The 22,354-nt window shown below is 52.6% G+C and overlaps 5 protein-coding genes across 5 annotated transcripts; 3 read left to right on the top strand and 2 right to left on the bottom strand.

The window, feature by feature from the left end:
- Nucleotides 1-631: 631 nt before the first annotated feature.
- On the top strand, nucleotides 632-3,094 carry PC9H_011178 (uncharacterized protein; the record flags this gene model as incomplete). Its single annotated transcript, XM_036780663.1, has 11 exons — nucleotides 632-799; nucleotides 863-1,027; nucleotides 1,080-1,167; nucleotides 1,226-1,473; nucleotides 1,530-1,657; nucleotides 1,712-2,026; nucleotides 2,085-2,130; nucleotides 2,191-2,342; nucleotides 2,400-2,498; nucleotides 2,565-2,785; nucleotides 2,841-3,094. 11 exons carry the CDS (start codon nucleotides 632-634, stop codon nucleotides 3,092-3,094), a joined length of 1,884 nt encoding a protein of 627 aa, XP_036628046.1.
- Nucleotides 3,095-3,470: 376 nt separating this feature from the next.
- On the bottom strand, nucleotides 3,471-4,855 carry PC9H_011177 (uncharacterized protein; the record flags this gene model as incomplete). Its single annotated transcript, XM_036780662.1, has 4 exons — nucleotides 3,471-3,661; nucleotides 3,711-4,233; nucleotides 4,308-4,446; nucleotides 4,524-4,855. The coding sequence occupies 4 exons, from the start codon at nucleotides 4,853-4,855 to the stop codon at nucleotides 3,471-3,473; spliced, it is 1,185 nt and encodes a 394-aa protein (XP_036628045.1).
- A 2,335-nt stretch (nucleotides 4,856-7,190) lies between these two features.
- Nucleotides 7,191-8,613, top strand: PC9H_011176 (uncharacterized protein; the record flags this gene model as incomplete). Its single annotated transcript, XM_036780661.1, has 3 exons — nucleotides 7,191-7,442; nucleotides 7,496-8,502; nucleotides 8,562-8,613. The coding sequence occupies 3 exons, from the start codon at nucleotides 7,191-7,193 to the stop codon at nucleotides 8,611-8,613; spliced, it is 1,311 nt and encodes a 436-aa protein (XP_036628044.1).
- Nucleotides 8,614-9,315: 702 nt separating this feature from the next.
- PC9H_011175 (uncharacterized protein) lies at nucleotides 9,316-9,795 on the top strand (the record flags this gene model as incomplete). Its single annotated transcript, XM_036780660.1, has 3 exons — nucleotides 9,316-9,444; nucleotides 9,498-9,625; nucleotides 9,687-9,795. The coding sequence occupies 3 exons, from the start codon at nucleotides 9,316-9,318 to the stop codon at nucleotides 9,793-9,795; spliced, it is 366 nt and encodes a 121-aa protein (XP_036628043.1).
- A 1,206-nt stretch (nucleotides 9,796-11,001) lies between these two features.
- PC9H_011174 (uncharacterized protein) lies at nucleotides 11,002-13,305 on the bottom strand (the record flags this gene model as incomplete). Its single annotated transcript, XM_036780659.1, has 1 exon — nucleotides 11,002-13,305. One exon carries the CDS (start codon nucleotides 13,303-13,305, stop codon nucleotides 11,002-11,004), a length of 2,304 nt encoding a protein of 767 aa, XP_036628042.1.
- Nucleotides 13,306-22,354: the final 9,049 nt, after the last annotated feature.

The raw sequence follows: 22,354 nt of genomic DNA, 5'->3' as shown, positions 1-22,354 counted from the left end.
GACCCTATGTGCACGCGAGTTGTTTGGACAATCGATCAGCGAGATCATGAGTTGCCTTACTGGTGCCTGTCGGCTGGCGAGGCGTTTACGACTCTTGTCATGACGGACGAAATCGTTCAGGCCGATTCGTTATGTTTGAAACATGACAGTGCATTTCGATCATGATCAACTTCTTGAACGATCGAACATCGACACATCAGAAAGGGTATATCTCCCGAACTTCGAAGTAGCTGGCGCCTCGTCTATAATATAGGCATCTCGAAAGCCATAAGGGACGTCCAACAAGGCAGAAGTAGAATCCGCATGGCCACCACAATCCCCTTGCGATTTGCTCTATGTCGTACGACCTACCGTGTGTCATGTGGAACACACCCCTCGCGACTTTGATCTCCTTTGCACGTATGGACCTTGTACCAGGGGCTGCGAGATACCACGCGTCTCAATTGCTTGCAGTCGCTCTGAAGCAGCTAGAGCAGGAGAACCTCAGTTTGTGTATTCCCAACTATCCTCGTGCCGAACTTTTGATAAGAAGGTCTCCTCGTATATAACCTGCCGTCTTTTGAACGCATAGTATTCCAGCAAGGAACCTCCTTCTCCTTCCCTGCGAATATCCCACTTGCGTACGAGCGTCATGGTCGCCTTCAACAAATTCTTCACAGCCGTCTTTCTCGCCATTGCCTACGCTTCAATCTCGCAAGCCGTCCCTTACAGCCAAGACGTGAAGCATTCTACTCACCGCGTCCGGGAGATAGGTCGTGGACTGAAAGTCGAAGTGTACCACCCGCAGACGTCATATACCGTCAGTTTCTCATTTGCCTACAATTTGTCTACACGATATTGACGATTGCTCCCCGATGAACAGACGTTTGGAGACGGGCTTGCTGGCCCCGCACTGAGAGGAGGCGACCTCAAGTCGAAGACCATCGCGGTGGTTCGCCAGCGTCTCGGCGTGGATGAACGTTCTGTGAATTTCAAGTCGGGTTTCTCGCAATCATCAGAGTCATACGGATACGTCAAGCAGCAACATGTGTGTGCATCGTCTTATTTCCTTCCCAAATGGCCTAATTCTTGGTGTTCAGAACGGCATTCCTTTTGCCAATGCCGTCGCGAACGTTGCCTTCAAGGACGACAAGATCGTCGCGTTCGGTTCATCATTTGTCAAGACGAGTAAGTGATCTCAGTTGCACCTTCCACTCGGGCTAAACACACCCTGCTCGGGTTATAGAGAACATCGCCTCCTCTACACCAGCAGTCTCCCTCGACAAAGCTATCTCCATAGCCGAGAGTGCTCTCGACGGTAAACGGAACGAGCACCCCGCTGCTCTCGAATACTACGCCAAGCCCGACGGTTCGGTCGTCCTCACCCACGTACTCCAAGTGCAGAACGAAGTCGCGGATACGTGGTACGAAGCCTTCGTCGATGCCCACTCCGGGGAGGTCGTGTCCGTCACCGATTTCGTTGCCGATGCGTCAGTGAGTGTTCAGCGAGATCTTGGCAGCTGTGACTGGTGTGCTGATTGTTCACGCAGTATCATGTCCTTCCTATCAATAAGATGGTTATTCCGGAAGGTTTGGAAACCATTGTCGACCCGCAGATCGCATCTGCCTCTCCAAGTGGATGGCACAACGATGGTTCCTCAGAATCCGATAGCACAACGTACGTATCCTCAGTGCTTCCGGTTGTAATCGGCAACTGAACGGGCATCCATAGTGGTAATAACGTCGTTGCGTACAAAGGCTCACAATCGTCCCTCACCAAGGAATCGGAAGCTGGTCACATCTACAGCTACATCGTTGACCCCGAAACAGAGCCGTCCACTGAGAACAACCTCGACGCCGCTCGCACCAATGCTTTCTATGTCGCCAATATGATCCACGACATCACCTATTTGTATGGCTTTACCGAGGCCTCCTACAACTTCCAGAACACCAACTTCGACAAGGGCGGCAAGGCGGAGGACAAAGTCCTCTTGTCCGTCCAAGATGCTTCGGGCACGAATAACGCAAACTTTGCTACCCCGCCTGAGTATGTATTTGTGTTATTGACGAAGCGATGATGCTGATCGTCGGATCTTGTGGTTCAGCGGACAATCCGGGCGATGCAGGATGTACTTGTGGACTTTGACAAAGGTCAGCTTCATATCTTCGCGTTTCTTTGGGAAGCGTTTTTACCTGATGTCGGTTTCATAGCCTCGCCGAGATGGATCCTTCGAGAACGATATCATCGCTCACGAACTCACTCATGGTCTCACTAACCGCATGACCGGTGGTGGCACCGGCAGATGTCTGCAGACTACTGAGGCGGGTGGCATGGGTGAAGGTTGGAGCGACGCCTTTGCTGAGTGCGTTGATTTACCGTTTTGCTTTGTCGTGGTGAAACTCTGACAACGCGATTTTAGTTGGCTCTGGCAGAAGAGCGGTACGATCCAGGACTATAAACTTGGGTGGTACGTCTACAAACCCGAGGGGATCCGTACGCATCCGTACTCCACCGACGCGTATGTCCCATCTCGCACAAAATGGTATCTTGGGTATGCTTATATGGGGGTTACTCCTTTGCGCAGAACTGTGAATCCGTTGAAGTATTCCAACGTCAAAGGCAACTACGCTGTACATAACATTGGAGAAGTCTGGGCGAACATGCTGCACAACGTTCATGGCGCTCTCCTTGATGCCCATGGGTTCTCGGACACGGCGTTCACCAACCCGGACGGCGACGCAGGGAATGTCGTCTTCATGAGGCTCTTCATCGACGCTCTTGCTATCCAACCGTGCAACCCAACATGTACGTCACTGATCTTTCTCTATTACGAGACTGGTCTCGCTAAGCATGGTGATAGTCGTCAACGCCCGCGATGCTTGGATTCAAGCAGACGCTAATCGATACGAGGGCACTCATAAGTGTCTCATTTGGAAGGTTTTCGCATCCAAGGGTCTTGGAGCCAAGGCTGAGAAGTTTGTTGACAATTTCGACGTACCGGACGAGTGTAAAGATGCAACGGAGGAACCTGAGGTGCCTGATGTACCGGATGTACCGGACGTCCCTGAAGAAGAGGAAGAAGAAACCATCAGCCCAGGTGAGGGATGGCTATAGTTGGCGCGGGGAATAAGGGTTTTCTTTCCTGTATCGTGTTCAACTATCTTATCTATATCGAGGGATGGCGGGACTCCTCTCGACTGTATTTTTAGACAATGTCATCTTTTCTGCGAACATATTCATTTTAAACCTGGTATACTCAAGCTTCAAGATCCAGCCACCTGAGGATATGGTGTAGCGTAATTTGTAAAGAGAACATCGTGCACTGGCCGGGCTACCTACAAATGGAGCTACAAAGAAAAATGTCCAGATTCATGTTGCCGTTCGATAGGCTCGACAGGAGGAATAAACTACACAGGACTGTCCGCTGCTTCCGAAATGTCCGTGACTTAGGGTATACAAGGGTGTAAGAAGAGGAACTTGGAAATCATTGTCAATCCGACATATCCTCATCCTCATCCTCGTTAGGGGACCCTCCTTCGTCCTTCTCGTCTTCTTCATTATTTCCCTCGTCCTCACTGTCTTCTTCGCTCTCAGCTTCGCCCTCGTCGTATTGTTCTTCCTCGTGCTCGTCCTTCGATTTCTGCAAGGACGGGGATATCCCATAGATATCGGTGCCGTCGACTGAGAAAGACATGAAAATAATGAAGACGTATCATAAGAGATCGCTCACAATAATCGTCTGCGCAAGGTTGCGGTGACGTGGCAACCTGTCTTCCACCATAACGGGCACTGCGGTCCCTACCAAATCTGGCCTCAAGTCCCGGCCCAGACCCTACGCCAGTGCCCTTTCCCGTTCTCATTGCACCTACTTTGATAGGGCTGTCTGTAGACACCTTCGGGTTCACTCGGGGCCGGAAAGTCTTCGTAGTTCCGAAGTTTGTTCCACTGTTATACTGCGCCCCTCCGACATTATTGAACACTCCATTGCCGGAATTAGTCATAACAGTGGAGCCACGAGGAGGTTGGATGGGTGTGCACTCTTCGGAAAACTGGGAAGATAGGCTAGAGCTCGTAGAGGATGCCATAGGACGCAAAGTGTCCTCCGGCTTCAATTTATTCGTTGCTGTTTTTCGCTTGACGCGCTTTCGAATGGGTATCAACAGCGATTGGGAGTGAAGCTGATGTTGGACGACTTGATTGAGTATGGAAACACCGTCATCAAGTTTCGATTCGACTGCGATCATTGAGCACGTCTTCAGTCCGCCAATATACAGAGTAAGCCACACCACAACGTTCAACTGGAGGTATGAAACCGGAGTGAACGTACCATGAAGTCTTCTTGTGCCTTAGCTAGCTTTCTCTGAAAGCCTGATATGGTTGACGCGTCTTTGTTCGAGCGAAAAACACGGTCGAAGAGGCTTCGGCCCAAGTGCTCGGTGATAAGGCTATGTATATTCCAAATTATCCTGCACGATGAAGGCGCGGTATCAGTAACGGTATCGACCGTGGGCGGAGGAGTAGGCCCCAGGCAGTCTGGACTTACCCGGTGAATTCGTTGATCCTAGTCTTCTGCGACTCCGAGAGTTCTCTTCCGGCCTTCTTTGCATTTGTAACCTCTCTATCCATCGTGTTGAGCGTTGTGATTGCTTCTGTCGCAAGTTCTGCGAACGCCTTCTTGTTCGAATAAACGTTGCAGACCATATCATGTATCAGAACGATGGCCCTAGACGCATTGAAAAATGGGCAGTGAATGTCCACGGCTTTCAATGATTCGAAGACGGCAAACGCTGCTACATCGAGGAATGTGGTGCGTGCAATAGGCCTAGGTTCTTTAAATGGACTAGAGAATTTCCAAGAGAAACAGAAGAAATCCATCGTATAGGTGAGATAACACGAATTCGGCGAATGTGAGATGGATTGTGGTTGTCGCAAGGTGCCTAGGGATGAACGGTATGAGGGATGCTGGCGGGGGCTAATCAGGGAATTGGCGAATTCGTGAAAGGTATGGAGTGTTGAATTACTCGAAAATGCGCAGATGCGGGACTCTGTTCCTCGAAATCTTCCTCCTTTATAATCAGGCTTCGGGCGCCCGCTACTTAGAGCAACTTCATCAATTACCTCTGGATGTCTCCCTAGCATCGTTCGACGTCGATTTCCCGTTTCGTTTTTCCCATTCGGCAACAGAGAACCTAGAAGGAAGACCCCATATACTTACTTCCTCAGTTAATCCATTATTGTCGTCGACCACCTTGTTCACTGCACGTTTTCCTTTTGCATGAATCATGAACCAGCTCCGCGTCTTCCCATTTAGCGACTCTTTCGTTGGCGCCGTCTGAGCACCCATTTGAACCCTCCAACTCCGCATCGTGGCATCATGGTATTGTCTTTTCATAATCCGCCAGGAAGCTTCGACGGTACGAAAGGAGAACAGAAGGAAAACATGTAGTGAATTTCGATAGCCGTGGCACAAACATGGTTACGACGTACAAGCAGTAACTTTGAAATGTTGCTGACAATCGCGTGGTTCCTTGTTTTTGTAACGTCTAAGGCTCTTCGATCCGGCCCTTGTCCTTCTTGGGGGATTGGGGGAGTGAGCGAATTACGTGCCTACGAATTAACGTCACTGCGGTGTTCAAGATGAGACAATAGGCACTCACTATTTTCTCTCGGAACAGAATGGCGGAAATTGTTGGCGGGACTCTAGACGAATCCATCTGTGTAGATCTTATAAGGATGCCCAGCAAATGTACCACATTTGTGTCGTTCAAGGGCAGGAGTTGACTTCGAGGCTGCAGCGATGGCAGTGATCACTTTTGCGTCTTTGTCTCTCCACGGGCGGTCCCGCCCAGGCTCCAAAGGGATAGGGATATCATCACTCGATACTCCGATAAGGGCGAGGCGAAAGAAGAAAAAACCAACTTTTGGCCTCGAGGCTCCTTGGAAGACCAAACACGAGGAACAAGGTGAGACAAAGCAACAGTGGTTGATCACCGGACATTGGGGTTGGGTACAGAGTAGGGCCCGATACTCGGGCACGGTGCAGAATCCTCGCACAGGTTACGCCCTCATGGACCTACGAAGTGTCAGCCACCACCCCTTCCACTGTTCGCGCTTTAATCCAGTTTCCATATGGATCGACGAGGAAGAAACAGAAACAAAAGTAGAAGGGACGGCTGTGAAAACCAGAATATAATACAAGGGCGAACTTACTTACCGGTATCCAAACCTCAAAGCTTCTGACGCCGGGATAGCGCCGGTGTCATGGATGCTACCGTTAAGGTTGATTGCAACTTTCTAGGTATACCAAGGGGCTGAAGCTATGTTGGACAGAGTCGGGGAAGACTGGAAGATGCGCGGGCCTATCGCCTACCAGAGTAACCATTGAGGAACCGTTCAACGGCAAATACTCCGTCGTGTGTGTACGGTGGAATTAATGATCGGTGTCTGTACAATCTGTACAATCAATTGTCTCTGAAAATGAATCTCTGTCGTTCACGTCCTTATCGATAGCCAAGCACATTCACAGGACCTACATTTCCACCAGCTCGCAGGTCATATTGACGTCGCTAAACCATGGGCCTGGCAAGCGTGCCATGACAAGATAATCATGGACGCCGACTCGACAAGCGGCATTTATTACATCTTGCCGCTCTGCCGTTCCTCTCCATTGTATAAGTAGCGCGTGAGCTTATGGGGCGCTTGAACTCATCCTACGGCTATTCTGCGCTCTCCAGCCTTGTTCTGCTAGTAGAATAGTGGCACAGCCACTATACTTCTTCGACTGGCGCCAAAGTGATCAACCAGTCTCGCAGTCTCGATGTTGAATTCTTCCGTGACCATGCCCTCGATAGGCTTGGGCGGGAATTCGCGTGTGATCTAGGGTTCCTTGAGCTCGAACTCATCTACCACGCCCACCAGACAGGATCAGTAGAGCTCCTGAAGAGATCAATTCACCCCTTCCAGTAGCTAGCAACGAGCAGCATCGAGGGACAAGAAACTCACCGGGGGCATATCACAGACCATACAACATGAGTGTTCCTTAATTACTTGAGGATTTGTCTCGAGTCGATGTCAAAGCTGAATAGTGTCAGGGCAAGTTGATACTGGTCAAGTCAATGAGTCTTACCGTGGGAGCAAGCGTGAGGCCAGTGATTCAGACTCCGTCCCTGTCAGCTAGACTTCAAAGCTTCAAGACCGTCTCAATTCAACGATGCGTCAAGACTCCACTTCAAAAACTCGAGACAGCGATATCCCTACAGCGACCAGCCAGGTCACCGCTACATCTGAGCTCCTTCGTCTCGTCTGCGGGTTCTGTGGCCCTATACAAAACCGCCACAACGCACTTGTTTCGAAGAGGTGGTCGAACGAGGCTTTAAGTGTTCTTTGGTATGAGCTCGACTCACTTGCGCCTCTTCTGGCTCTTCTAGCACCATTGAAACTCGTATATAGTAAAAATCTCTACGTGCGTAGGAATAGTATCTAATAAGCTTTGAGCCTGACACCGAATCTGACTAGAAATTTGACCGACATATTCGACCTTCACCTGGGGATTGGGTTATATTCCACAAATACTCGTGGCGTGTGCACACTATTGTCGCTGATGAAAGGTCCGCCGACTTCCCCGCCTCCGTTTTCATCGAGATTGCAATGAGCCGTCCACCCGGCGACCTCCTCCCGAATCTGTCTCGTTTGACCTACGTTGACGACTTATCATCCTTCCAATTCATTCCACTTTTTATTTCGGAAACCTTGTCGTACCTGCCCGAGAAGGCTGCAAACTTGGAACACGTTGTTCTCCATGCATCCTTTGCGGTCGATACGAAAACTGTAGATTCCTTACAGTTGGATCTTCTTTTCTCCTCCCTCTCAAATTTGAAAACAGTTCAGATTGCACCCTGCTTCTTTGTTCCTTCCTCTATCCACGGGCTTGGCCATCTGCAGGGCTTACAGTGTTTGACAATACCTTTCGATGGCAACAATCCCCCAAAGCCCCTCAGAATAATAACGCCGTCAAACACTTTCTCCGAGTTCTCGTCTTTAACGAAATTCGTGACCGAATGGAACTCTTTCCAGGACGTCATATCATATCTTGACGCAAACAACACCCCTGTCCTTCGCTCACTCTCGGTCTCCTCTCATGAGGCGGAAGACTCGGACATGTTTGTGCGCCTCTTAGGGGTGGCTCTTTCGAATTGCCCGTACCTGGAGGACATTGCTCTGAGTGCCCTGAGGTGCAATACGATTATCTCAGAACCGATCGTACAAGAAGGCTTCTTCCATGTGCTACATGGCGGTGCCAATCTTACATCCCTAGTGCTGTGCGACTCCCCACCTTTATCACTCAATATTGAGACCGTCAGCGACCTTCTGAAGGCCCTGCCGTCGTTGCAGAAACTTCGTCTCCTCGAGTATCCTACTGTCCCACCAACTTTTCCTCTTTCTGGCCTATCCGAGCTGGCCCCTCTGTGTTCACAGATGGAGGAACTTGCGTTGTATATGGAGACATCATGGGTCCCGGAGGCGTCAGCGCAACGTCGAAATGCCTCAGAGTGTTTTAAACGCTTGACCTGTCTCAACGTAGGACCATCTTCTCTGAATTCCTCGGCACTCGAGGTCACATCCTTCTTGAGTAGCATCCTTCCGACAGGGTGCTGCCTGTCCCGCTGTTACGACTATCATCTTCCAATCGATGAACGACATGCCAAGTATGACACTTGGAAGCCAGTCGTAAAATCCTTTCCCGTGGTAGCCAGAATACAGAAGGCCGAAAGGTAGTTGGCTGTGGACATCACGGCTTGAACCAGGTCTGGGTTCGTAGGGCCATGGTTGGCAGAAATAGCTATGTACTTGAAAAATTGACGGTGTCAACTCACATCCCAGATTACGACCAACCGTAACGAGCGGATTCGCCTGTTCGAGTTACTAGCACCCCGTCGTGCGTAAAACGAACAATTTGAATGAAGCTCGGCTTAGGGAGCACAAAAACCTTCCAAGTCCGCCTCATGCCTGGTGTAGTAGCAGTTATGCGCTTGTATCCCCTCGATCCCAGAAGCCAGCGTGTTTTCCACCCACACACGTTGCGCAGACGGCGGTCACCAGACACTACTAGCAGTCTCTGTCGTCGAAATAGCTCTCTTCAAGTACTAGTCTTCTGAGAGCAGATTTGAAAACACTACCGCGGCACAAGTGAACATCTTACGATACGGTTATGAATGAAAGTAGCCCATGTCTGGCGAGTTGCAGATGTAGATGTAGATCGGCTTGTGGCAAACTTGACCGACTCGCGATTCCGTACCTTTCAAAGTCCGACTCACTCTGTTGCATTATACCATACCATGTCCAGTAAATCGTTTCCAACGTCCGTATTCGAATCGCTACTTCCAAAGCTCGCTGTCGTCCTCGAGCTTACGCAAAACCTGGAGGGCTCCATGACGCCGCAAGCGAGGAATGCCCTCCTTCAGGCGGTGGGTCATTTCCTCGAATTCTTCTATTATCGAGACTCTGATGTGCGTTGTAGACAAACGACTTCAAAAACACCCTGAGCCATGCGAAGGAATTGGCGAAGTCGCTGCCGGGTGGAGAGCTCATGACGAAGGATCAGGACGAGGTCATCCAAATGCTGGAACAAATCCGTGATCAGAAAAGGTGAGCCTGTCCCCCGCCAGTGTCTTCGGGGCGCTTGTATTCACTGTCGTCGTACTTGAAGACGACAGCTGCTGGAGTTCTCGACTACGGTCCTGGAGACGTCGCATGTATCAAACACCGAAACGCAAATGGAACTAGATTCCGTCGCCTCAACCCCTTCTCAGAACTAGGAACTAGCCGTCCTTCGTCTGGATGGCGTCTGAAATATGTCAAGCCCTCTCTGAGAGATGCGTCCAAGTCCCTCGTGAGTAAACGTTGCTCTGATACAAGCATCCCTTCCGGAACCGACTTTAACGCGAACGAAGGCACAATCACCGCAGCAGGCGGTTCTGGTCATTCCTCCCTCCAGGATTCCATGCAGCCCCATCGTGTATCCACAAAATGTCAGCAACGACAAGGGGACCTCCCCAGTGCCTATGGTACACCATCCAATCGAGACATACCCGCCTCGGCATATGGGCTTTTGAGTGCTAGACGTTCTTGGAGTCTGCGGGGAACCCTTGTGTCGATGAACTATACTGTGGTTGGTGGAACCCCTTCTTGTCGACCTCCCATCTTCCGTACTAGCTGGATCACTCCCAAAATCTACCGCTCCTCCATGTTCACGACGATACATCGGATTGTTCAGTACCTACCCTTGTCATTCGATGGCCTGAGCTCCGCGGCTAGCACCGTTGGTTACCATACCCTTCACTCGTTTCCATCATGTCTCAGATATGTGAGAATATACAATTCATCACGAAGAGACATCGCATTGCATATGTAGTGTTATACCTTCCTATACCACATTCCTCCCCTCCAGTGCCCACCGTATCGCGTGTTCAAACCTCCACTAGTTTTTCTCAAAGTTCGAATCGTTGTGCCCACTTGCAGTTCTATCCCATCACTCCCAATTCGAGACTGCTACCAAATCGCCATGTCGACGGCGGCTGCGGCGATGCCCACTGTAACGACCATCCGCGTGAATGTCGAGTCGGACAGCGGTAACCTGTATGCCTGGCTGAGGCTCCTGTGACCCTAGGAACGGGGGTCGCCTGTCACCCGGGCTACGGGGAGTGTTGACCCGCTCGGGGGGCGGGCGAGGCCGTGTACGCGTGATAGTCAGGAAGAGTAGTAGTTGTGTATTTTTGGACTCCGCTACCATACTAAGTATACGGGCGTGATAGCTACTTCTAGATAGGGTAAGTGCGTCCTCGTCACAGTGCCCCCCAGTCGCTATCACGATTGTACGCATAGGCTATATTGTAAGAGGAAATCTAAGCAGTGGGTGGATAGCGGGAGACTACGGGAATAGATGAGAGAGAAAGAAAAAGAGAAGAAGAGAAAGAAAGAGGAGAGAGAAAAAAAAGATTTCTTCTTTCGAGAAGAATTGCTGGTTAACGGTGATGGTACCGTCGTCGATTATGCGAGTAACGGCTTTCAGAGCCTTTCTGGCGCGATTGTTCGTCGGGTTCTTGACGAAGGGGAGCATCTGAGGCGATCCTTTCGAATAGTGATTTGTGCTTCCGAGTCGAGATGGAAGTGGTTGTTACTTGAATTGCTCGTGTAGAGCGAGAAGCGACGAATTGTGGCGGTGGTGAATTGATACGAGTCTTCTTGCGCGAACGAAACGCGCTAGGTGAAGGCGGCGAACGTTGGCTCGTGCCGGTATGGTCTGGGGTAATTAATTTATTTTGGTGAGTCGGCGGATCCTCCTCTATATATGCTGCGTGCTGTGCCTGAGGTGTAATCTTCCGCGGGGATTCAGGACGTCTACGGAATCGCGCGTCGAGATCTATGGGGAGGTTCCAGTACCCCGTGGGCGACGAGGGTCGCTCTTCCGGGTCGCGGACTTCTTCCTGCGCCAGGAGATATGTAGATTCGGCTACTAATGGGCCGTCACAACCGTCCGATCCGGAGATACTGGCGCGCAACAAGTAGCCTCTCACTCGCAGCGCTTGATCTCTGTCACCAAACCGTACCCAGTATATATCTTGACGCCCTTTCCAGGTTCGCAGCATTTGCGGGACGGCAAAGGGAATCTTCTTCGATGTTTCCTGGAACAGCTCCAGGAGCTCTTTGGGAGTCGTTATGCCGTGCGGCAAGCCGTCAATCCTCCAGAACTCCGAAATCTCTTTAGCGTATGCGGCGTAAAGCTCCTTCGCCCTGCTTGAAGCTGCTGGAACGCTCGGGGCGTGCGCTCTAGCGATGAAGCTTGCTTGCGATGTCGACGCTCCCTGGGTCGCGCGTACCGCCGCTTCCCGCTCGCGAGAGACGGTCGCCACCATAGCCTGAGGAGTGGCGACTCGACTTGCTTCCGGTTCTGACTCATATCCGGGCAGTGGGGAGGTTGGCTCGCGTCTCTTGCTTTTCCCTTTCGGATCGTCCGTCAAAGGGGTACTTGCTGCGCCGGACGCTTCTATCATCCTGGCCGGTTTCAGCTTAACGCGCGGAGCTTTTGCTACGGGTAGGCTCGCGGTTCGTGGTGCGTCTGCCTCTAGCCCGTCCATGTCGTGCCATAACTTCACGGGCGTCCGCGGGCGGGAAGCCATTTCAGCTAGCTTCCTTGCTTCTGGTAGCGAACGATCGTCGCGCAGTGAGGGCGATCGGTACCCCTGTCGATTAGATAGTGAGAGAGATCCCGACGCGGGAAGCGTGTGCAGCAGCTTCTTTACGCGCCCTACAGATTCTCCCTCTTCTAACGTTAGAGCACGCAGCTTCGACCGTTTCACCGCAAACCGCCATGGACCATCTTTGTCCGATATGAGCGCATAATTCTGCATGACGGCGTCAGGGTAGTACGTATGAGTGCGGTGGTGAAACATCGCTTCCTGTACGGTATACTCGTGTAGGAAAAAGCAGGCGACTCCCGATCGTGTCATGTAGAGCAGGGCGTCGTCGTACGCTTCGTCGGACATCCATAGACCCATGTACTGCTCGTTCCCCTCCACGGCGAAGACGTGCGCGAAATCTGCTGGATCCCGAGGGGTTAAATTCTTAAGCTGTACGTAGTTAATCCATGCTTCCCGCAATTTGATGCCTCTTTGCATTTCAGTGATCATGTCCAGCGCTTCTTCGAACGAGGTTATGTCCCGAAGCGCTTCGATATGCATATTGCTAGGGTAAAGGGGGCGATTCTGCCACAGGAGCCGGTCTCGTTCCGAATATGACTCCCGTAGGCTGTCTCCCAGGAACTTCACGTCTTGGAGAAGCGACGTGTTACGCTTCTTCAACCGCTTCACATACGACTCAGTGACGTGTCCTTCCCCCGTTTCCGATCCCGCGCGAGAGCTCCAAGCTTCGGAGTCGTCAAAGAGCGACACAAACTCGGGGAAGAGGCTAGGTGGATTCAAGTGACTGTGCCGTCGTATGAATGGAAGGTAGGGCCGGCGTGGCTGATAATGTTGGGGGTGGTAGGTTGGATCCAAGGGCCCTAAATGCCCATCGTAGCGTCTCTTCCCTTTAGCTAGGTCCTCCAAGTCTACGCCGGGGGATTTGATGCCGGGGTAGAACGGCAACCTCCTCGAGTTGGGGGACCAGATTTCGAAACGCCTTCCGGCGATCGTAACATCCCTAGCCACCTTAGGGTAGTCTCCGGGAATAACGAGCTTGGAGAGAAAGGGAATGGGCCCCGGGTCGTCTGAGTACCCCGCATCCGGCATCAGCCTTGGTGAAAGGAAGCGGCGAGAGTCTATGTTCATGCTAGAATACGGTACTGATGACAGATGCGATCACGATAAATGTAGATGAGGTGTCATCACGTGTCTTGTTTAGCGCGCCCCTTAGGGGCTTCTATGCCGCGCAGGTACTCCCTCCTGAGCTCTGGCGCGTTCCGGAGCTCGTGCTCAGATAACCATGAATCCTCCGTAGCGTCGAGGCCTTTCCATCTCACTAAGTAAAGACGTTTCCGTCCTGACTTCCGCGAGGAGACCTTGTGGCCGAGAATAGCTTCAACCTCCCATTCCTCAGTTGCTGGCAGTAAGTCTCGAGTAGAGGGCAGTTGATTGTGTTCGCCGAATCGATGCTCCGAAGGAACGTAACGCTTTAAGTGGGACAGATTTACTACGGGGTGCATAGGGTAGTTGGTTGGCAGCCGTAATCGGTAGACCAGAGGATTGATCTTCTCTAGGACTTCAAACGGCCCTATCATGCGCTGTACCAGCTTTCGCCCCGTGCCTTCGGCCTCCACGAGCTGCAGGGTATGTGGATTGACTAATACTAGGTCGCCCGGCTGGATAAGCTCCACTGGCCTTCGTTTCGCGTTGAACGCGCGAGCTTGCTTTTCTTGTGCTAGAATCAACGCGTCTCGGGCAGCGGCACGAAACTCTTCCAGATTTTGTGTAAATTCCTCCGCGAGCTGGCTAGGGAGGAAGGGGCGATTCGCATCGTCATGGTTGGGGACCATTAGCGCTGCTGATTGCTGCGGCTTGTAGCCTAGCAGCAGGAAATCCGGCCGATGTCCTGTAGACGAGTGGACCGAGGAGTTGTATGCGAATGCCAAATCACTCAAGTAATTGGACCAAGAGGCTCTGTCTTTGGCCACGTACGCCCGCAACATGGTTTCCAGCGTAGCGTTGAGCACTTCTGTCTGACCGTCCGTCTGGGGGTGATGCGCCGACGATAGCGCCAAATGGCAGCCGTAGCGCGCTACGACTGACCTCCAGAACGCCGAGGTCCAGCGTTTATCCCTATCGCATATCACTCGTGTCGGTAGCCCGTAGACGTTGACTACATGTTTGATGAACAGCTTGGCGAATCCTTGCTGGTCGAGAGTATCATGTGTCGGTATGAACAGAGCGAACTTGGTTAGCTTGTCGACTATGACGAGTACGGCCGTGAATCCTTCCCCTCCAGATGCCGGCAGTCCTGTAATGAGGTCAAGCGATACGGTCTCGTACGGGTAGGCGGGTACGTGTGCGGGACGTAGGCCCCCCATCTTCTTCGTACGGTCTACCTTGGTTTTCTGGCAGACGTCACACGATCGCGCGTACTCCGTGGCGTCCTTGACCAGGCTGGGCCAGAAGAAAATTTCTCGGAGCCTGCTTGCGAACCTTCAAGCGCCCTCGTGAGCGCTTTCGTACGGTGATTCATGAATCTGCCTAAGCACGAAAGGAATTTGCCCATGTGGTACGCATAGTCGATAGCGCCAATCTGCATCCACGAAGTAGAGCAGCCCGTTCGCTCCCTTCCTGAATCGCGGGGACGTGAGGAGTTTCTCGGGGTCCTTCAATTCCGACGCCTCAAATTTCTCCTTGAAGTACGCGTCCTTGATATAGGACTCCTTCCATTCTTCTAAAGCTCGGGGCGTGAATGCGACTAAGAGATGTGCTTTCGACAGCATTTCTTCATCTACAAACTCGGGAGGACGGATCCCTCTAGGGTAGGTCCAATGGTCGGCTGCGTCTTCGTGCGTTCCGCCCCACTCCTGAGGAAGGGGCAGGTCTACGTCTTGTAAGGGCGTATCTCTTGCAAGAGCCTTTGCCGCGCGGTCTATGCTTCCTTCCGTTCGCGGACTTACAGGAGGCAGCCTACTAGCTTTCGCCATCTGTCGAGTCTGCACAGCGTGGGCGTCTCTCATCCTTCCTTCCGCTTCCTCCTTACGATCGGCGAGAGCCTCATGAAGCCACCAGGAGGAAAAGGCGGCCTTGCTAGCAGTGTTCTTTCGATCTTCCGCGTTTTGAGCCAGCCGTCACTTGTCTTCATCGGGAATGATGGCGTCGACGGTGTCCCACACGGGAGATGTGTGTGGTGGTATGCGCGGCAGACGAGATAGGGGGTCGACATTGGAGTGCACACGGCCTTGTCGATGTACCACGGTTAGTTTAGGGTAAGCTGCGAACACGGCCCCCCAGGCGGCCAGCCTCCTGTTGGAGTTCTCATACACCTTGGCCCATTGTAGTGCCGCATGATCTGTTATTAGTGTGATAGTTTCTCCTTCGATAAACAGTTGGAACTTGACTAGAGCCTCTTTGGCACCCAGCGCTTCTCGTTCTGTAGCGCTGTAGTTCCGTTCTGCTGGCTTGAGAGTTCTGCTCCAGTACGCAATAACTCGTTCGACGTCCACGATAGTCTCGTCGAAGGAGGGTGCCCAAGTTCGAGCTTTCCCTACTGGACGGTTGTTCCCACCTGGCAATTTTAGCACTAGAGAGGGTACGTCGGCGCCAGCGTCAAAGGCGCGACGCAATCGTTCATAAGCGGGAGATCCGGCTAGGTCCTTGACCGCTATGCTCTGCACTTGCTGTAGGCTAGCACCTAGCGCGTAGTCCGAAGCATCTGTGTATAGGCGATACGGAGAACCTTGTTCGGGATGCCCTAGGACCGGGGCTCGAGCTAGAGCGTCACGGGTATTCTGGAAGGCAATGTCATGCTCCGTCTGCCAGCTCCATTTTGCTCCCTTCTTGAGCAAGGCGAATAGGGGGGCAGCTATATGCGAGTAGTGAGGAATATAAGCGGAGAAGTAGACGATCATTCCGAGATAGCGCTGTAGTTCCTGCACGGAGTTTGGTCGAGCTAGATCCATAATCGCTGCTACCTTCTCCTTGTGCGTGGACAGCCCTAGACGAGAGACCTTCTGTCCTAGTAGCAGAATCGACGAATACCCTATAAAACATTTGGATGGCGCTAACGTGACTCCGGCTTTCGCGATCGCTCCGAGAACGGCATCCAGGTGCTTCAGGTGTTCTGCCCATGACCGAGAGTAGATGACAATATTGTCTATATACACCAGTGCGAAGATCCATAGGAAAGGGGATAACACTTCCTGCATAAATCGTTGAAATATCGAGGGTCCGTTGCGCAAGCCAAACGGCATTCTTTTGAATTGGAATAGCCCGCGATGCGACCTGAAAGCCGTTTTGGGTCGTGACGATTCCTCTATTTCTATCTGGTTGAACCCTGCTAACGCATCAAACGAGGAGATGACCTGGGAGCCCGAGAGCGACTGTATGATCTCTGATTGCCTAGGAATAGGGAATTCATCCGCTACCGTCAGTGCGTTCAATTTCCGATAATCCACGCATAGTCGCGGCTTGCCGTTTCTGTAAATAACTAGACAAGGGAAACCCCACGGACTGACGGAGGGTTCTATTACGTCGTTTTCGAACCATTTCTTCAGCTGTTCGTCGATAACTTCCTTCTTGGCGGGAGATGTGCTGTACATGGGTAGAGATATGGGCTTAGCGTCCTGCGTCAGTGGGATTGTAGCTTTCGTAGCAACTTTGCCCAATCGCCCTCCAAGACCGAAGGCTAGAGAGTTCTTTCTCAAAACCTCCTCTAAGCGCGGTCGTACTTCCTCGGGTATGTCGGCTCCAAGGTTTACAGCTTCCAAGACATCTTCACTGCTGGCTCCCTCTGGAACAGCGGTCGTCTTGGGGCCCCAGTTCTCTGGCTCTTCTTCGTTTGCGTCTAGATGTTGTGTCTCCAGTTCTGTGCTCAGGATTGACTTAAGGGCTACGGCCGCAGAGGACCATTTTTCGAAAGTCGCGACGTTCCGTGGCGCATCGAGGTAGGCTTGTGGGTCGTAGAGATGACCCACCACGTCTCCTTTGCGCACCATTACTGGCCGATTCGTGGGGTTCGCCAAAGGTATATACGGGTTGCTGGCCGTAATTACTGTGGTCGGAGCTGAGATGAATTCGCTACACTCGTTGGATATGAGTAGCTTTTCTACCAGCCAGGTCTCGCGATCTTCGAAGGGTCCGTCTACTAGAATATTCGCGACGCATCCTGGCCGTATGTGCGTAGTGTGGCGGGCGAGGACGGGAGGCGCATCCTTGGGAGGGCCCCGCACTTGCCGTCTCGAACGAATTCTATGCTTCCCTTTCAGGAAGGATTGACCGGTGAAGGCTCTGCGAGCCTTGAATCCCCAATCGTTATCGTCACTTGTAGACGCCTTCAGCTGATACGATCGATCCCGGGGAAATATCTCGCATTGTCCGGAAGCCCTTCGCGTCACTCCGAGTTCGTAGGCAGTCTGGAAGTCTTCACCTAGAAGCAGGGGCACCCTCATGCCTCTGACTACATAGGCTTCCAGCTCGAATTGTACGATGTCGCCGGAAGTGGCTGGAATCAACAGCTTCGTGCGCACATAGCCTAGCACTTTTGCTGAGCCGGTCAATTGGTACAGCCGCATCCTTATCCCCTCCTTGATGTCTGGGGGTTCGTCTAGAGTCGAGAGGAAGTCTTCCGACATCAAAGAGACATCCGCTCCCGAGTCCAGTCGCGCATCGATTGTAGATGACTGCAGCGAGCCCACGTGGACCTGCATGCGCAGGGCTCGTATCCCCACAGAGCCATATCCTTCCGGGAATTGGCGACGCCTGATGGCTTGTACTAGCTTGGGACCGTTCACTGGATGAGGCTGGTTTAGAGAGGCCTTGCTGTTCCTACGCGTGTCAAACGGGTTATGAAGACTCTCGGCTAGATGCACCTCGTTCATGAAGTCTTTGAATGAGTCCTCTTCTGCCGAAGAAGCTTTGCTAGAAGGAGTGGAGGAGGAGGAGTAATCGCTTAAGGACACGTCGTTCCGCCCAATGTCGGGGAAGGGAGACGATCGTTCCTTACTGTGCGCACGACTCGAACGAGGGATATCGTCATCATTATCGACTTCGACAGTCTTAGCTACACGCATTTGAGTACCGCTTCTTCTGTCATTCCTTCCACGACTCAGCCAGGCGTCCCTCAGGCTTAGCCATTTTGCGAAATGAGGGCAATCCCGGTGCACATGCTTCGGACTCGTGCAGATCCAGCACACGTCTTTCGGGGGCTGTTCGCTAGTCCTAGAATCATCTCGCGTGAACGAATAGTTGTCCCAAGATCCTCCCCGAGGCCACTTGTTACGTGTCTCCTCGCTCCGCCGGAAATCCACTGCGTACGCTTCCTGAGTCGGCGAAGGCGATCGAGATTCGCTACTCGGGTCTCCTCCTTCTACGTTGTGGGCTGAAGCTCGTCGAGAGTAGAAGCGACGCGGTGGAGCCGTGCTGTTGTAACGTTGGGAACGCGGTCGCCTGCGACTTTCGGATCTCTCCCAGTCTGCTATCAAACCTTCGTTCATGCTTTTCAATTTACGAATGAGTTCGACCACTGATCGACAGGTTTCCACGTTAAGATGGATGGCCCAGCATGCAGGCTGAGTGCGTAGAACTCGCTGGACCATGCCCACATCATTGTCGTCGTTTTCCGAGTTCAAGAATCGACTGTATTTCAAGCGCCTTTGTATGAACTGCAGAGGCGTCTCGCGTGTGTGTCCCTCCTGCCTGAAGCGCATTTCTTCATATTCTATTGTGCGCTCGTCTATCCAGTGTGCGTCCATGAAATGTTCCCGTATGCAGAGGACGAACTGAAGATAGGACGAAGTAGCTGTACGTCGTACCTCCGAAGGCAAGGTAGTAAACCAATCCTTAGCCGCAGCCGTGAACCGGGACGAGGCTATCTGCGCGATGTCGGTTTCCATCAGCTCTCCTAGGTCACTGAAAGTCGCTAGATCGGTTAGGTAGTCAATCAGGGTCCTGCCGTCACCGTTCCATTCGGGCAACGAGCTCAAGGGAATCTTATGGTTAACTTGCCATCGCTCGGCGGCGCGCAGAGGCGAGTGATCTGGGCGAGGACCTCGGCTCGGGTCGTCGGGATCATCTGGATCTCGCGGCGGGCTTGGTCGTCTAGGTCTTCGTCCTCTTCTATTGTCGTCCCCTAGGTCATCTGGATCAGGTGGTCCGCCAGGCGGCCTGGGCGGAGGATGACGAGGAGGGCCACGCCGGCGCCTATCATCGTCTGAGTTGTCGCTGCTGCTACTAGGGGGTCCGCCAGGCCTTCTTTCGCTTGACAGGAAGAGATTATTCTCTCTTCGGGGGGATCGGCGGTCAGGGCCTTGTCCCTCGAGGGGCGCAGCGCGCGTCTGCCAGTTGCTCAGGTGTGCTGACGAGGCTGAATGCGCAGGCGGATCTCGCCAGGGTTCTCTTTCCCCGGACGGAGGTCGTGACAATGGCCCCCCACTCTTGAAACTAGGTGACGGGAGTCCCGGGAGGCGGGATATAGGGTGAGCTGGTATAACTGCCGTGACAGGCGCGAACTGAATCTGCCTCTGAGAAGGCCGCTTTGACGAAGCTGAAGAGAGAGGAGGGGGTGAGCGCTCTCGGTAGGAGGGAACACGGTAGCCGTCCGCTTTGAGGTTCGCCGCGAGCTCTTCAGCGGAGGTGCGGAGATGAGAGGGCAGTGTTCGACGCAATTTCTCATGATACCAGTACTTGGCGAGTTCCGTTCGAGGGGATTGCGTGCCGTACTGAAGTCGGGTCCCTTCTGATGTGGAGTCGAAGGAGATCTGGGATAACCGAGCATCCGACTCAGTGAAGTAGCGGCGCAACGACCGGATTTGAGCTTCGATATTATCGTGTGCACGGCTCAGCCTGTGCAGGAGAGTTTCCCAGGTCAACTCCAAGCCAGCTTTATCCAAGGAGTATTCGAGCGACTGTACAAACGTGTAGCGAGGATCGATATGGAAGGCGCGATTAGCTGGTATGCCTCGAAGCTCACTTAAGGCGATCAATATCTGCTGCACGGCTAGTACTACGTGCCCCATGCGCTCTAGTATCGTGATGCGGGGGTGGTACCTCGGAGCGGCTTTCGAGTTGAGTGGCTGGACGGTGATTATGGCTTCCGGGTCTAGCACGAATTCTTTAACGAGGAATCTGGGTAAGTCTGCAGACAGGTCGCTCCAAATCAGAAGTCGGTGCGGCGACCTCCATCGCAGTAGCACGGCTCGCATTAGAACCGTAGTTTCTTCGGGCTGGTCGGGTATTACTCCGGCCTCCCCTCCGACCTCCTTCAAGGGATCCTCGGACACATACGGATCGGGGATCGCATGCCATCGCTCCACCGAGTCGCTTAATGGTTCCACTAATATGTTGAACATGGCTGCTGTTTCGTGGAATAAGTTCTCTGGTTCCGGTCCTAGCAGTAACGATTCCGTGGTCTCCTGTTGATTGGGAATCAAGGATCGGAGAGAAGGAGTGGGCGATGCAGAAGGGGGACGAGAGGCGCTCGAGCCGAGTTTCGCGGGCCCTGCGGGCATACGTGACGTGGGTTTCAGCAGATCGTACGACAGATCCACTATGCTCTGTCCATGCGGAGTCTGAGGGTAGGAGTTTACATAGGGCGAGGATTCAAGCGAGCTTAACGGGGGTAACGGGACCTCTTTGCTTTTACCCTTGCTTGATGCCGCAGTAGCCGGCGGTAGTGCTCCTGCAGAGACTGGCGCGCGTAAGGTAACATTGGGAGGGTCTGTCGTAGGAGAGCTCGATGAGGTCCCGGGGGCGCTGGGAGCGGCTGGCCCTGAGACCTTGCGCACATTCATCGAACGAGCGCGAGTGACCGCTGGAGTGAATACCGCGTTTGAATGAGGAGGGGGAGGGGTTGACTGCGAGGACTTCCTTTTTGAACGGGAGCCCATGCCCTTCAGCTCTTACAACTGGCTTCATATTTAAGAGTCTGCTCTCCCCCTCCGGAACTCCCGTTATCAACCTCGACATTATGGCGTAGCGATAAGCAATCCCGCGTCTTCGCGAACAAAGGCTTCTTGATGCGAGGTAGATACGAAGTAACGGCGCGAATAAAGCTTGCCGGGGGAGCTAGCAGACCGTGCTGCGCTAGTATTAATATTCCTGAGCTCGCACGCTCTACATCCTCTTCTGAGGACGGAGCTCGAGGGAACAACCTAAGGAGCTCAACAGCGCGTTGCGCCAGAGCGGTGGCTAGTGGGCTCGACAGCGCGCAGCGCCGGAGCAGACGGATGCAAGCTCTACAGCGCTTAGCGCCGGAGCGCCCATCTTACAAGGCAGCTGAACGACTAGATGACATCCACGGAGATGCCACCATTGTAACGACCATCCGCGTGAATGTCGAGTCGGACAGCGGTAACCTGTATGCCTGGCTGAGGCTCCTGTGACCCTAGGAACGGGGGTCGCCTGTCACCCGGGCTACGGGGAGTGTTGACCCGCTCGGGGGGCGGGCGAGGCCGTGTACGCGTGATAGTCAGGAAGAGTAGTAGTTGTGTATTTTTGGACTCCGCTACCATACTAAGTATACGGGCGTGATAGCTACTTCTAGATAGGGTAAGTGCGTCCTCGTCACACCCACGGTGCACCCCATGCGCCGGAAGACGAAGAGCTACAGAAAATTATACGATGAAGTGTGTGGGTGTGGTTCACGTTCAAGCCTCTTCTTTTCAGCGACCTTGTTACAACTAACTTTCAAACGGCCACTACGGAATACATCTGAAACAACTCAAGAAGTCAAGGTAGAAATACATTGTTTCGAGATACCACAGTCGATACAGACAAGATCACGCTATAGCTATCGATATAGGTTAGTCACATACAACACTTCCGCACGTCCCAGACATAGTCAGTACCAGCACCAGTCAGTACCGAAGACACATCGTCAGAAATCATAAATGATGCGTACGAGAAGTGCAAATAGAAGCAGAGGTGGTGAAGGAGGGAGATGGAGCGTAATCGACATACGGATATACAACTACATCAATATAGCAGCCAGTCTACTACTAAAGTACTAAACATCTACTCGCGACGACCATTAGAGTAGACCGCGAGCCCGTCGTTGCCTCTCGGTGTATCGGTGTTCGGTGTATAGGTGCGTAAATGCACATTGTAAGTACGTTGGTAACGGTGGTAAGTATACAGGTTTACAGGAATCAGAAATACAGAAAAAGAGCAAAGAGAAAATCAGAAAAATATCCCT

This window comes from Pleurotus ostreatus (genome assembly GCF_014466165.1).
Source record: "Pleurotus ostreatus strain PC9 chromosome Unknown scaffold_8, whole genome shotgun sequence".
Lineage (NCBI taxonomy): Eukaryota > Fungi > Basidiomycota > Agaricomycetes > Agaricales > Pleurotaceae > Pleurotus > Pleurotus ostreatus.
The sequence above is the reverse complement of the archived record's forward strand: the minus strand, read 5'-3'. Positions and strand labels throughout refer to the sequence as shown.